At 34.7% G+C, this 16,402-nt stretch overlaps 1 protein-coding gene across 3 annotated transcripts in view; it reads left to right on the forward strand.

Moving 5' to 3' along the window:
• The window catches only part of LAMA2 (laminin subunit alpha 2), a 327,292-nt gene that overhangs the window by 155,643 nt on the left and 155,247 nt on the right, over positions 1-16,402 (forward strand). For all 3 annotated transcript variants that reach the window (XM_042821492.1, XM_042821497.1, XM_042821505.1), the window contains exons 13-14: positions 10,135-10,236; positions 10,755-10,969. In XM_042821492.1, coding sequence (XP_042677426.1) covers positions 10,135-10,236; positions 10,755-10,969 — 317 coding nt within the window. The remainder of the gene's footprint in view (positions 1-10,134; positions 10,237-10,754; positions 10,970-16,402) is intronic.

Consider the following 16,402-nt stretch of genomic DNA (forward strand, 5'->3'; position numbering starts at 1 on the left):
CTCTCAGATGAGATTGTTATTATGTCAAATGTTTTTGTAATATTCTACATCTGTTTTTTTTCTACTAAAACACTATTTCAGTTCCAACATTATAAAGGATCTTCGATCTTTATTAGTGGGTATTGATGTATCCATCAATTTTCAACTGGAGATAGCCCAAAGCAGAGTAAGACTTAAAGAAAACAGGAAGAACTGAGCCTATTCAATGGAAAATATACATAAATAAAATTTATGTGGACTGAAGCAAAAGTGTTAAGTAGCTAACAGGCAGCTGCTGTGTGGAGGAAAGAAACTTGTTTTTTTGATATACATGATGAACAGGACAAAAAAGAGTGAGCTGAAACAACAGCAACACGGGAGAGGTGACACATTTGGAAAACTTTTGGCCAATAAAAATTAATAATTCAAATAAATGGAGGAAGTTACTGAAGCTTCTTCACAGACGTGTTTGAGAATGATTACAGAGGTACATATTTGTCTACATATTAATACATTTTGTAGGAATCTACTGAGCTCTCAGTTTTACACCTCATATTTTCCTGATACTAGCATTTTTGACAGTTCCAAATGTATAATCTCATACCCTTACTGAAAAAGGAATTTTTGGTCAAGATCTGCTGCACCAAATCAGCACCACTTTTGGTATCAGGTTTACACAAGAAGTGAACTTCAGGATCCTTAAGACTTTCAAGATTCTGTTAGGAGACAAATGTAATATATCATATATATCAAGATAAGAATTTGCCATTATTTCAACTAGTGTTTAATGAAGGTTTAAATTATCTAATTAATATACAAAAACATTATTAATAGTACAGTTAGATTTTTTGTAAGAAAAAGCTTGCTTTTTGTTATCTACTTGAGGACTTATGCTGAAACATTCTGTTCCTGATGGACTGTACCCATTCAGAGGATTTATGCTGGAGCAGTTCTAGAAGAACTGCAGCCTTGGGAAGGAGTTCATGAAAGACTGAATCCCAGGGGAGGTATCGCATTCTGAAGCAAGAGAAAAGTATGAGGAAGGATGAAGCTTTAGGAACTGATTGCAAGAGCCATTTCCATTGTGCCACTGACGGGAGGAGGCAAGAGTCATGACAATAAATTAAAGAAACTTTCCCCAAGTTGGGTTTGTTTTGCCTGTGAGCAATATATCCGTCCTTATCATGACCCAAGAACTTTTTCATCTTATTTTATCCCTGTTCTGCAAAAAAGGGGCAGTAAGAAGACAGCTGGATGGACAGCTGGCAGGCAGGTAATGTTAATTCATCAAAATCTTCCAAACTCAGACAATGCCTTCAGTCCTAATATTCACGTTGGTAGCATTTACATCACCAGCCTTTCATGACTGAGTATCATATCTATCCATCATTGTTAATACTTCAGTTGATCGCTTTTAGCTAAGCTCTTCTACCTGAACATCATTAAATATTGAATGGTGTGTTCTTGCTTTTAGGTAGGATCAAGAAAAGAACTGCAGTCCATCACCAAATTTCTGTTTTTCAGTTAGTTATCTGTTGCAACACCAGTATCTCTCTCCTTTTGTTGGTTGTTCTTTCAGGATCTATGTGTATATTTTCTTTCATTTAAATCTGCCAGTGGCCTGCATCCTAATTATATTTTGGTCCAAGATCTTGAGTCAGGGCATTGTCTGAAAAATGACAGATCTATCCTTCCTTCTTTCATATTCACAATGAATGAAATTAGAAATCTCTATTTTCAAGAAGGCAGTGGCCAGGAAGGAAGCTGCCTGTCATCAAAAGTGTGAAGTATCCATATTTATAATAGCAGCTAGGTAAAATACATTTAGTGCAATTTTAATGTAAGTCAAGAGATTTCTTTTTGAACAGTCCATAAAACTGAAAGGGGAAAAAATGTGTTAGCATTGATAGAGAAAGTGAATTGAAGAGGTCTGTTATAGCTAATAAGGTCTAGTATATTCTCTGAAAAGATACAAAAGTTAGTGTTGAATTAAGATGATTAATGTGAATATGCAGAAGATAAATTTTCAGTAGAAAAAAAAATCACACCATTTTATTTTCATTGCTCTATGTGAATTCTTACTCTGTATTCATCCTCTACATACATTATGATAATGTCAGACTTTTTTTGCAACACTAGACTGTGCATTTATTCTCATCTAAGATATGAGGATTATATTACTTTTTAGATGCCTCTGATATTTTCAGAAGATTAAAATAGAGTACATATAGGGCAATGTTATCACATAGTTTTCATGCTCAATTTGTTGTGCAGTGTATTCTGTAGGCAAAGGAAAAGAAATATCTGACTTTTGTAAAGTGTATTTAAGAAGAGAATAGGAGGCTTTCTTTGAAATATATGACAGTCGCTTAAATCCACGTTACACCTTTTGGAAGAATATTTACAAAATACCATATGATGAAGTGCAGAAAGACAACAGACCTGAGAACATTTAATCTCAGCAGAACTTGTACCTACTTTCATAAAACAAAATTCTTGTTTTAGTAATCACATTCACACTCCCTATTTTAACATTCCTATGGTTTATGACTTCCATGGAGCTTATGTCAACGTAAGACCAATGTTGATACTTTAAGCAACTTAACCAGGGACTTTTTCTATTAGAAGACAAAGTACATAATTTATTAGAAAATATATTCCTTCTAGTCTAGAAATTGAAGATAATGAACCTATAGGAACAGCTGACAATAAGTGCAAACCTGAATTGTCTTCCTGTAAAACAACGTAATTTTTCTGATCAAGTGATTTAAGGAAGAGAGACATTTTTTGTGTTTTTCCTTTTTTAAGGAAATAAAACCTTAACTAGTATAATGTTAAAAATAGCACACATGAATGTGAAAACCACAGAGATCATAGAGCTAGATTATCCTCATTGTGATAAATAGATTTTCTTTTTTTTTTTTTTTCTTTGGCCAATTCCCGTTAAGGCAAATTGAATTGATGGAATAACTTATTTTCAGGAGGGTTCATGAAGAAACGCCATTTTTCCTTTCTCACGTAGAAACCAGCTCACTTGTCTACTGCCTTTCTTTTTTCTCTCTCATCTCAATGGCTTGATTGCTCACCCTCCCGCCAGCCTTTTAAGAATAAATATCTTTTCTTTATGGAAGATATTATGTAAGAAATATAGATAATCCAAACTTTATGAAGAAAACAAAACAAAGCACCACAAACCTGCAAATATTTTCAGAGAACCTTAGGATGATTTGGGGGCAACAAAGTTGTTTTGTTTCTTAGATTTAAAAAAAGCAGCACAATTTTGTAGTTTTCAAAGATTAACATTTATCAACTTTGTGAGCATATATGCAATCTTAGTATATGTGAACACATTGCCTCAAGAAAGAATAACATACTTATTACCATGTTTGGTGATAGCAAGTGCATAGTTATTTTCTTGATAAAATAAATAACGAATGACAGATTTTAACAACACTGAATTTTTTCAATTCTGTTTTAAAGCATGTTTAGTAATTAAGTGCTGTCTGTACTGTTCAGGAAAATATTTGCTCCTGGAGTAAAACAGTATTAAAATTCATTGCTTTTGTGTGATACTTACATATATTTAGTTACTATTAAATAGCATGAATCATGCATTTCTACTAACATCAAATGCAAGTTTTTCCTCTAAAAGAAAACAGAGATATTTTTCAAAATTATGTTAGTTTGTCATGAATAAGCTTAGCAGAAGAAAGGCTGCAAAACTAACAAGCCAGTAATGTAGCAATGAATTTAATCAAGAGAAAGCATTGAGTACATAGTCAAAGTCAACACATTCTGACTGACAACAGAGCATGTTCAGGAAAAATCGCAGGAGTTCTGATTCACTGCTTTGTTTTCCATGCTTTGCAAAACCAAATCAAAATACAAGGAGATTTTTTTCTTCTTTTATGATTAGTGTAAGTGAGTTATAGAGCATAAAGACATGTTTATACAGATCTATATCATTGTTTAAAACTCACTGTTTTTTTTTTCTGCTTTTATTTTGATATGTGATCCATAGAGGTCTCTGTGATATTCAGAGAAATACTAAATAAGAATGTATTATTATTGTGTTATTATATCAAAAGATAAGCCACCTCTGAGAGAGGAGAGAATTGGCTTTGCATATCCCTGCATTTTGTTAAAAATAAAAGAATTCAAAATACTGATATATTTACACACCACTTCATTCAAAATCTCCCATTTTCAAAGTTAAAAACATTGACAGATATTAAAAGTAGTATATCCTTTCTGCTGGAATAATTTTGCAAAACTAATACTGCAGTTGCACAACTATTTTGTACTTGAAATATTATGATATGTTTCAATTTCTTATTGTATCCATAAGTGCTACTTATGTCATATGTTGCTTTGAATTATTTGTGAGCCATCATTGTGGTACAATATTGTTCATTGTAATGTTGCAGGCTAAGTAGAAGGAGGTAGGAAAATCCCTTTTGGTTAGAAAACTGTCTAAAAATTAAGGTGTTTTTCATTGTCTATTGAAATAACATTCCTAAGTATATTCCTTGATGTTTTACAAACACAGAAACAAAAGACTCCAAGAACACTTAGAGCCTTTGTATAACCAAGAGATAGTATTTAAATATTTCTTGTTGCTAGTTGCATTGCTTGAGTTTTTTCAGTAGCAAGTCAACATTTTAGGAACTATTCATGGATTTTTATTTTAAGATCATCATATTGTTGCATGTGTTCAACCATACTGGATGCAAATACTAATTGCTCATTAACGCAGTAGACTGAGGAAAGTATTTTTACTAAGGTTAGCTTTTAATTTTGTCTTGAACACTTGCTCTTGTGTTATACTCCTGCTTTTTTTTTGTTTTTGTTTTTGTTTTGAGTTATCATTGCATGCTGGGATTTTGTTGCCATTGAAATATGAGATTTCTTTAGTTTTGCAAAAGTATGCAAATTCTTGTACTTGGTTAGATATTCATGGAGGAGTACAGCCAGAGATAGGAGAGTAAGGGCTGGTCCCTAAATCTTAATGGAATTGAACATTGATGTAAATGTTCTCATTAGTGTTTTATTTTAGTATTAGAAGACGGAATTTATTGATTTGTCTACTATAATTATAGTGTATCCCTTTGGAAGACTATGAAACTGGAAGGTGAACATTTAATCAGTAAAATTAGGAATTACTTTTAGTTATGAGACTGACAACTACAAGACCAGAAGTAAACAGTCTTAATTTAGAAACATTTGATGGGGATATGTTATTTAGAAACGTGTCTCTATCAGTGATTGTCTGAAACATCTACACAGTGAAAAAATAAGGAGAATTTTTGTCCAGACCTATATCTTTAAACCATTCTTTCCCTGCTAAATTAATGCTTATTAAGATTAGAATAGCTGTTGTAAAACTCAACCATCTACTGGTGAGTTTCAATTAGCATTTTTTTTCTCTCTGCAGTTTAACTGTTTTCAGATAAGGGAAAAATTCTGCAATTTTAATGAAGTACCTGGTACATTTTAAAAAATGTATCCCTTAATGATGATAGTCAGGGGCAGACACTTATCCGCACTGCGAGACTTCCAAAGTCTGAGTCTTGTTACCACAGTAGTAGGTATAGGTAGTAAATGTACATGAAATATAGTTACCATGCCCCTACCAGAAGGATATGTACCCTCTTTTCTGTTTTTGAGCCCTTGATCAAGTTACAGCAGCTTAGGGAATAGTAATTGGGAAGGCACAATCACCAAACAATATTTGGTCATATGGAAAGCAAAGTAGGAATAAGAAAATAAGTAACTTTTCTAAGGTTATACAATATGGTTACTATGGTTAAGTAGCTCTTAAAAAAAAAGACCACATATTACACATTTTTGAAGGCTTGTCATTAGCAAAGTCGATTTTAGACCTCAGGAATGATTGACCAGGCTGTTCTGGGGATCTTTAGTGACGGGAAATGACAAGTGTTCAAGAAACCTTTACATGTTGTACTAAGGAACATGGTTTAATGGGGAAATATTGGTGATAGGAGGATGGTTGGACTGGATGATCTTGGAGGTCTTTTCCAACTTTGGTAATTCCATGGCACCTGGGAATGGTGGTAGGGATTTGAGAATTCATAGGGTAAATGTCTACATTCATAAGCACATTTCAGGAAACAGCATATAACCTGGTTGTACAAGCCTTTAAATCACAGTTTCATTATTTTTTTTCAGTACTAATTTCAGAAGGAGCAAGTTTTCAACATAAGTGGCAGCACAGGGCTTATAGGAGAACTGCTGTCCTTCTGCTCCTGTCTTCTTCAAGAACTGAGATTCTATTGATTTTTCCTTTCAGGAAAATGGTATCACTAAATGTTTTTATATTCTGCACTAAACACAGTGGATTGTTGAATATTATATAGATTCTATTTTTTCTTTGCTTCCAAATAATGTAGTCTGGTTCATCTAAGGAGGAAGAGACGCAGAGTTAGTACATGGTAATACTAATATAGTATGTCAGTAAAAGTGAGACTGGTCTAAGTTATAGGTATAATTTAGAAATCCACAAAGAAGAGGCTTTCTTTCTAATTAGTTAATCTTTTCCATTGAAATTATTATTATTATTATTATTATAGCAGATACATAGAACTGAAGAATCGTGTATGAGTTGAGCTGTGTTGCATGTCACAAACCATTTGAAGCAGGAAGAGCCTGGAATTATCATGAGATTGTTACAGTCATGATGACAAGAGCCATCCACAACAAAAATTTTGCAATGCTCAATCTAGGCCAAGAAGCAAAAAGCAGCAAGACAAAACTCAAAAAGCTTTTGATTTTCTGATTACTCTTGATTTACGAGAATTCTTGCCAAAAAAAAAGGGATGACTTATGGAACAGATGTTGGAATATACCACCTTTAGCTTTCAGTGTCCTTTTTCTACTTACCTTTCAGTTATTTTTGAATCTGAATGTATCATATTTCTCTGATGGGGACCAGGGAATTCTTTCTACTGCTAGTGAACATCAGAAAGCACTTCTTTATTGTGCAGATGATGGAGCACTTTCACAGTTTGTGGAATCTCCTCCTTGGAGATGTTCAAATACCATCTAGACATGCCCCTAGACAGTCTGCTCTGTGTGGCCCTGCTTGGGCAGGGAGATGGACAAGATGTACCCAGAGGTCTCTTGCATTAACCTGTTAATTCTGTGGTTCTATGAGAAGAAGAAAAGAAGAGGCTGTATCATATTATTTATACAGTCCCGGAAAAGAATGAGTTGGAAATCTTCTTATAATGTTTTTTTCCTATTTTTTTCACTTTTCTTTTTAAGCTAAGCCATAACTGTACTATCATTCAAATGGAACATTATTATTTTGCTCCTTGCTTTATCAGACCAACATGAAGAGCAGATCAGCAAAACATAATTAAGTACCATAAATTTACAGCAAGCCCTTGTTCCTAAAGAAAATAATAATCCAGATGAAAGCTGGATTATCAGTGGAATATTGCATGAAACCTAAGTAAATTAAATTAGTAAGAGCAGGCTTTTGGCCATTTCCTGAAGTTTGTGGGCTGGTTAAAAAAAACACATATGCATTTAGAGCCATCTGTTAAGATGGTAAACAGTGAATTCACCACTTGGTCAAATTATATCATAGTGACACAGATACCAATCAATTTTGGACTAAATTGGCTGGGGGAAAAAAAAAAAAAAAAAGATATCTTTCTCTTATTCTAAAGTATTTCCTACATATTGTCTGGTAGCAAATCTCTCCATATTTGCTGAAATCTGTGTCATAAAATAAATGTGTATCTAGAGAGTTAGTGAAGGTGAAAGAGTCCAAATAAACTTTGACATTTTATTGTAGCTCTGTATCGTGGAAATTCAAGAAGGCTAGTAGGGAATGTTAAACTCAATGTTATATGATTTTTTTTACCTCCAAGCACTGCATCTAGGGGTAGATATTGTCACCAAGAATATGATACAGACACAGAAAGACTAAGAATTCATGTAATTTCTTAGAACAATGACAGAAAGCAAAAGAACATTCACTGATATATGTCTAGGTTAAAAGGATGTTCCCTCTCCTAACCTTGATTTACTATCAGCAATTTGCTGTGGGACTCCTTCTTGATTTTGTATTCAGTGGTACATGTATTAGCATTTCCACATGAAATGTTTTGCCCATTAATGTTTGTAAATTTTTTTCTTTTACTCTCTGCTATTTTTTTTCCTGGTAGCATTTGTTCACTTGGCATCGTTCTAATGCCTATCTATCAGATATTGTAATAGCAGAGTTTGTATTTCCAAAAAAACATGTCTCTGCTCTATTTATGTATTACAGATGTATAGGTCTAATAAAAATATTAACTTTCTTTGCAATGCTTGTCTTTCTAGTAGGAACTTCCTTAACTATATTTCTGATAGAAAGAGTAACAGTGAGGATGGAAAATATTGTCGAACTTCTTAATATTTGTTGTGTCTTTTATTTCACTCATTTCTAATGTCTGGTTTTGTGTAAGTCTAAATCTAGCTTAATATATTTTTGCTTTTGAAGGCATGAGGTTCCCTTGATTAGGCCAGAGAGCAAAGCCCCTTTAAGCTGTATCTGTTGATACACAAATGAAACTACTTTAGATATAAACAAGGTGCACGTATTTGGTTTTAATAACAAACTTATCATGTAACCATTTACTCGTCTTTGAAATGTACTTTATTTCTTCACATTGTTTTTTAGCTATAAATACAAAGTGAATTGGTTTGAAAGTCCTCAATTTGTGTTTCACTGTGTGTAAAAACATTTTGAATGTAACATGCATGGTCTACTGTTGCCTCAGTGGCATTCTGGAGTAAATCTCTTCCAGTGTCAATGGCAAGTTCTGCAATCTGTTTGAAGGTGGAATTTTTAGTTTTCTGCTTCTGTTTTAGAAACTGTATTTAATTCCAGGGAATAAAGATTTGGAGTCAAGTGCAGTTGTATACCTGTATCTCTTCCTATCAGGAATTTGGGACAATTGCAATTTCTTTAGTAATTGACTTCCTTGAGCAGTATGTTTTCTAGGGACTAGCATAATGTATTAAGAGGAAACAGGTGGTGCAGGCTAGTAGTAACAACTTTTTTGAGTTATTCAAACAGAAGGGGGTTGAAGAGGTTGCGTTCTTTTAGGCATCTGATACCATTCTTTTATTATGGAAAGAAACACCTTTCTTCCTTCAATTTTATCATCTGTTGAAGTCTGTATGTAGGTTTCCATAAATGTCAGTTGCCTATTTTACATAGGTTCTGTGTACTTCTTTTAAATATCTTAGATTTTTTTTTTCCTCAGTTAGCTAGAGAGATTATCTTTGTTAATGTTTTGTTATTTGTAATTTTAATGAGTTAGTTGGAGTTCAAATACTCTGTATTTGAATCTGGTAAAAAAAAAAAAAAAAAAAAATAAAAAAAAAAAAAAAGCCCTTGCAATCTCTGATTTACTAAAATGCCCCCCAGCAATAAACAAAAAAGGCACTGTTTTTTATATATTGAACACTGTCAAGTCTGCAATAGTTTATTTGCAGCCTAAAACTAATTTGCATTTTCCATTTTTTCATAACAAAGCTACTGTCAGCAGTCTGCTTTTGAGTGCTAGAAGACCATAGGAAAACTATAGTATGACTTGATACAGTTTGGTTAATGACCACTTGCTCTGAAAGATCAACTGAACTGATGTGAAAGCCTGGAACATACTTTTAAAGTAAATTCATTTGTCTCCAAGAGGAAAAAATCTTACTTTTTTACAGTTCATCCTAAAAAAAACATAAATAGATTTATTTCTTCTTTGGCAGTTTGCCCCACCAGCCGAACTGCAGTTATTTTATCCTTTAAAGGTGGCTAAGGTTGCTCAGGTAAAGGGCCAGACTAAATGAGAACAATCTATCTGAGATGTACTGAAAACCTAATGTCAGTGTCAGGTGGAAATTTGCATAGATTTCAGGTCTGTTTCTGATGACTTTGTTAGTCAGTGTGTAAAAGTAATTTAGCTGTAATCTGTAGGTATCTGCCTATGTTTGTTTTTGCACCAGAAGTCTATTTCCTGAAAATGCTGTGACTAAAATGAATTTGCCCTCTAACAGTTAAAGCCTTTTAATTAATTAATTAATTAATTGAAGGTTTTTTTTTTTTGTTTTTTTTGTTTTGTTTTTTTTTTTTGTCTTTCCTAGGTAACAGCAGTTGGAGGGCTTCTGAAATTCACAGTCTCCTATGATTTCACAAAGCAAGAAGAGGCAGCTCAATTGATGATCCAACCTGATGTCATCATAGAGGTAGTGATTGCATTTTCAGCCACCAATGGAAAAAAATATATAAGAAAGAAAGAACGAAAGAAAGAAAATTACTTTCCCCTTCTGATTTTCAATGTGAAGCCTGCTGATTGAGGCCCACCACAAAACTGCAGGGCTCATGTAACTTAAGCTTATTTATTGTATCAGAAAATCATTGTGCTTTAAAGAATTAAAACTTCCTCCATCTAAAGGGCTGCCTACCAAAATTGCAGTAGTTTATAAACTGTATTCCATGTGACTGACTGGCTGAGATAATACTTCTATGTTCTTTCAACAGACCTGTTCTGTGCAGCTCATATTTGTATGAGTTTATTTGCACTGACTTTGTGATTAATCAGGCAAGCCCACTTTGGTTTATGAAAGACTAATATTATTCCTGAGGTTCATTATTCTTATAAAAATATGTATTATTTAATAAAACCTTTACCTCAGTTGATTGCAATAATAGATCTTTTTTATAATTTATTTCATATATAAAAATCCCTTATGTCTCTCTCTAGGGAGGAGGTGATTTGAGAATCAGCACTCCAAAAGGCAGAATTCACTTGCAGCCTTCTGAAGTGCATACTGAAGAAATTGTGCTGAAACCAGAATTTTTCTCTTCGCATGGCACTCATGTTCCAGTCAGCAGGAAAGAGTTCATGACCATCTTTGCAAACTTGAAGAGGATCCTCATAAGAGCTACATACAGCTATGGGATGAATGCCATCTACAGGTGAATGGGGGAAATGTGTCAGTGTTTCAGGCAGTTTCTCAAAATACTTGATTTTCCTCTCTTCAGAGAAAAAAACAGACCTTTAAAACAGGCTTTAATTTATTATCATTAAATCCATAACATTTACTCACATGTTCAGTACCTTTTTTCCTTTTGGGTATCAGCTGTGTAAGAAAGTGAAATCACAAGGACTTTTAAAATGCGAATAACAGGTCCATAAATGTGATTATTTTGTAAATACTGCAATTCTCATGTGTACAGTAGATCATGGAATGCAGTGACGACATGGCCAAATAAGAAATTGTATATTGCTTATATGTTGTTTTCCCTATTTAGTAATCACAGAAGGCTGCATTAACAGTGGACTAGAGAATAACAGTCTAAACCTCAAAGCTGGCCAAGCAGCTAGAGGGGAATTTTGGGCTTTTTAAATGAGTACCACATGCAGAAGTGGTTATTCCCAAAGCTGTTCCTTTGGTTTATGTCAGTGTGCTGCCTAGACTGCTTAAAACCATGATTGCATGTGAATTCTTTTGAGCCTTCTGAAAAAATGAAATGTCATAAGAAACTGTGTAGTTGTTCTATCTCAGTGGCTACAGTGTGGTTGAACCTATAAAGCTCATATTGCATTTAAAATTTTGATGAGTGCACATGCAAAATTCTTGTAAGCGCAACATTCCGGGTTGGCTTAAAGACCTGATACTGTAATTGCACTCTTCTCTAAACATTAATAATTAAGCTGCATAAATAATACTTTTTAAAGGATGTGCCACAAAATAGATTGTGTAGTAGCTTTCCACTTACAAGTTATGAGACCTGAAATGCTCTTTAATACAGACATCACTTGATTCTGTGGCATGAGGCAAGTTGAAAAGAAGGGAGTTGATAGTATTGTAGTGGATATTTGTTGAAATAATAGATACAGTTCTTGCCATTGAGAAATGTTTTAAGCAATACAGTAATCATTTAAATGCTTAGGTAACTAAATACATCCTAAATTGAAAGGCAGTTTTTGTTAATAGTGTGTAGCTTTCTTATTTGAACTTCATCATTATAAATTTTTTTTGCACTGCAGAAAGAATTCCCTTTTCTTCAGGTTCTTTCCATTTCTGTGGCTTAATAGTGTGAGTTATATCTCTATAAATAAGTTTGCAATTCATTGCAGTCTTGAATTTGAGCCAAAATGATTCCTAATTTGCTCACTTGGTCATCAGCCTGAACTATTGCAATCCAATTTGAAGACCCTACATGTCCCAGAACTTTCCCACCCTGGTGTTCAAGGGCAAAAAAAAAGAGCATTTAACAGAATTTTCTAAATTAAGATTGCATGAACAATTTTGAGGTGAATGATAGTGGCTCTTATGTTGTTTTGAATGAAAAGTATATGGTTAACTACTCTGGGCAAGAAGTTTTACTAAGTTTTCCAGGAAGTACAAACTTCATCTGTCAAGGGTTTACATACATATGTATATTGACATTTGCACTATGATGAGAAAAGAAGCTCTCCTGCAACAAACATTTTGGCTAAGCAGTTAAAATGTGGGAAGAGTGTACATTGCTGGACACGTACTGGCTTCACCTTGCTTGTACTGTTGAATACAACAGTGGACATGGGATGGTCAGGTCAGCACAGCTGTGTAGAACTGTCATAGTCTGTAGTTTTACACTTGTAAGGAAGAAGTGGCAGACCTGTCACTGCCGTGTCTGGAAAATCGTGTGTTGCCTCCTGCACACCAGACTACTGCTTTAGCCATTTGGCCATGTGTGTGGTACTTGTAGTCTGTCATGTAGTCTGGCTCATGTACAGCCTTTTGAACCTTTTAGTGATGTATTATTAGTAACTTGCCAGAAACATGTCTTGAAAATATTCTTTAGGAAAAGCTCGAGGACTTACCTATAATTTGTGCTTTGCAGGTTGGCGGTGTCATCTTCTAGATATAATGACATTACACTCTGGAATGTTGGTCCATTAAAGACAGTGATTTAAAAAGAGGTTCAGTGAAGGACTAAGATAATTTTGGGAGTGCCTTGTTGGCTAGAGACGGTTTTACATTATTGCTACATCTAGCAGTCCCTCTGATGCCTTTTTATTTACCAGAAAAAAATGCAATGGCAAATGCATTACAGAGATTTCCATCAGCATGAACAGAAGCCTCTGTAAATAGTTTGTTCTAAAGTAAACACATTTTGTTGACTGCTGTCAGGATGCTCATTCCAGTTAAGTGGGGGATAAGACTTGAGCAGGTTTGAGCAGTGGACCCAGGCAAACCTCATGAGGTTCAACAAATTCAAATGTAAGATCTTGCACCTGGGTTGAGGCAAACCCCATTACTAATACAAGCTGGTAGGGGATGAAAGGATTGAGCACAACCCTGCTGAAAAAGAACTGGGAGGTACTGGGGGATGGGAAGCTAAACATGAGCTTGCAATGTGCCCTCACAGCCCAGAAAGCCAACCATATCCTGGGCTGCATCAAAACAAGCGTGGCCAGCAGGTTGAGGGAGGTAATCCTGCCCCTCTACTTTACTCTGGTGAGGCCTTATCTGGAGTACCACATCTAGATGTGGAGTCCTACAGGAGAGACATAGACCTGTTGGAGTGCACACAGATAATGGCCACAAAAATGATCCATGGAGTGGAGCACCTCTGATATGAGAACAGGCTGAAAGAGCTGGGACTGTTCAGTCTGGAGAAGAGAAGGCTGTGAGGTGACCAGCCTCACAGGAAAGAAGGGGACACGCTCTTTATCAGGATCTGTTGTGGTAGACCAAGCTTAAAGAGGGGAGATTTAGGTTGGATATAAGAAAAAAGTCTTTTATAGTGAGGGTGGTGAGACACTGGAAGAGGTTGTCTATAGATGTAGCTGATGTTCTGTCCCTGGAGATTTTCAGGGTGAGGCTGGATTAGCCCCTAGGCAACCTGAGCTTGCTGTGTGTGTTCCTGTTCATTGCAGGGGAGTTGGACTAGATTACCTTTACAGGTCCCTTTCCAATTCTAAGGATTCTATTACTCTAAGATTCCAAGATCCAGTTTAAGATTCCAGTCATAACGAAATGAATTGGATTCTTCACCTTCAGTATCACTGGAGGAATAATAAATTTGCCTGTTTGAGTGGGGTTTACTGTATGGAGTTAAATTTCTGAACAGTACGTGCTCCTAGTGAAATGATGTAATGGCATCTACTGAAATCAAGCCCAACTAATGGTCAGTACCTGTAGGCATTTTGCTGATCTTCAGTGTATGCTCCAGCTCTGATTTCTTTATTTTCTACTTGAGTTTAACTCATGCTAAAACACACCAGGCACAAAGCTGTTCTCATAACTCTAATATTATGAAAAACAAATATTTTCTCATTATTCTGTCCCCTTAGCTCAGCTAAGGGTGAGCTCCAAACGAAGACATTTTTGCTGAGGAAATAGATTGAGCATGTTTTAGAAAATATTTTTGGGTAATTTTAAGCTTAGAAAATTGCTCTATGGCACAAATAGAAATCTTCCTCAAATGGGCTTTCATTTACATTATCAAGTAGGATATACAAAAATGAGAATACAGAAATGCAGCAATCAATTTGAAAGTGACTCAGCTTCTGGGTTTCATGTGAGAAATTTTGCTCATACTTGACAGATCTTCCAAACTGTTGATATTGAGTCCATCTATGATAGAAGCAGCAGGCCAAGAGAACTCTCTTGTATCAAGTTGTTTAATCTAATGTTGTCTGTGATTCAAGAATGTTTAGTAGCACTGTTTCTTTAGGTTTAAAAGGTAGGGTGGCCAATAACAGTAACTACTGTAATGCCAAAGGTAATGTAGAATTGATGGTAGATGCAAACAGAAAGAGAGAAGGAATGGCAGAGGATTTACTTCCATATGCAGAGTTAGGTTCAAGACAAATGAGCAATGATTGGGTCAGTACTTCTTGTGCTTTATGTAGCTAATGTGATTCAGATGCCTGGCACAGCAGACAGTAAACTGCTGATACTGCCTGAAACATCCCCTTCTCTTTTAATCTTGTTTGTTTTTAGAAGTCAACAGTTGCCTGCTGACAGTAGCAGTCAGCTTAAATATTTGGTCTCGACTTTGAATCTCACATTGTTCATGCATCTCCAGGATCTACTGTCCCATTACTGCCAGCATGATATATTTCACTGAATGTAGAATGGCATCAAGGAATCAAAACTGCAATGTCAAAATGGAAAAAAAAAAATCATTGTATCTTTTTTCAATGTGTAACTGTTAATGCTAAAAAATGTTAAACACATTAAAATCCCATTTAGCAATAACAGAACCTAATGAAAATTGGAACAATTCAGTGAATGCAAATGTGGGATAATTCTGGATGGATGGTTTCTGTGTTTAAATGCTTCTTTTTGTTCCAAGATCTGTTACTTGGTGAGAGAGACCTTCCTGTGAAGCTAGATAGGAATAGGCATCATTCTCTCAACAGAGTTTCAAGAATCTTTTCCAGAGGTTCTAATATTAACAAATTAGATTTGCGTTTCTTACTGCATAATCTCCAGTGGTAGTCCCTCCAAAGCCTAATTATATATCCAGTTATCACAACATTTGTTTTTCTGAAGTTCCTGTTTGCTTTATGCTTTTCAAAGGAAATGATTACTTTTTAACAAAGTTCATGTGGTGATAGAAATATATTTTCTGTGAAAAGATACATTAGAAAAAGACTTTCATGTTACTCTGGTAATCAAACAATCTACTAAGATTGGTAAGTGAAAGTTTATTTTTTGCCTAAACAAGAGGAGAGAATCTTAGCATTAATTCCTTTAGGCAATACGTTTTTTATTTTATTTTAAACTTCTTTTCCCATCACCCCTTTGCCTAAAATTATATAATGGAAGTTACTAATTTTAGGACTAATTCCTACTGCCATAAATAGTGGTGATATCCTTGTTAGGTTATAAGAATTGGAAATATAAATAGATTATGATTCTATAGTATGCACTGAGCAGAAAAATCTCCAACTGTCTCTTCTTTGTCATTTGGAAAACTAGTAGGACTAATGGTAGAAGATCTTATTCCATGTACGTAACACTTAGATCCTCCTGGACAGAGCTGAAATCTTTTTTACAGAGGCTGGCTCTCCAAAATAAAAAGACCTTATAAGCAAAGATAAGTAATGTAGTATTTTGGAAAGTTGGTGTAGTGTTTTAAAAATTTTGAAGACATTGCTTGGTGTCAAATTCTTTCTATATACAGCCATAATACAAATTGCAACATACAGCTTGCTGGGCAGGAATAGCCATCCTTCTAACAAAATGCTGTGAGACTTTAAAATCTATTTTTATCAGTGTATGCCTGACCATGGTCTCCCTCACATGATAGCCAAAAATAGTAACAAGGTATAGAGAAATAGATGACTTTGAATACCTTCTTATTTTTAAACATATATATATATATATATAAGCAAGCCAACCAATG

This window comes from Centrocercus urophasianus, unplaced genomic scaffold (genome assembly GCF_019232065.1).
Source record: "Centrocercus urophasianus isolate 14NV4802_14NV808 unplaced genomic scaffold, USGS_Curo_1.0 seq_10, whole genome shotgun sequence".
NCBI lineage: Eukaryota > Metazoa > Chordata > Aves > Galliformes > Phasianidae > Centrocercus > Centrocercus urophasianus.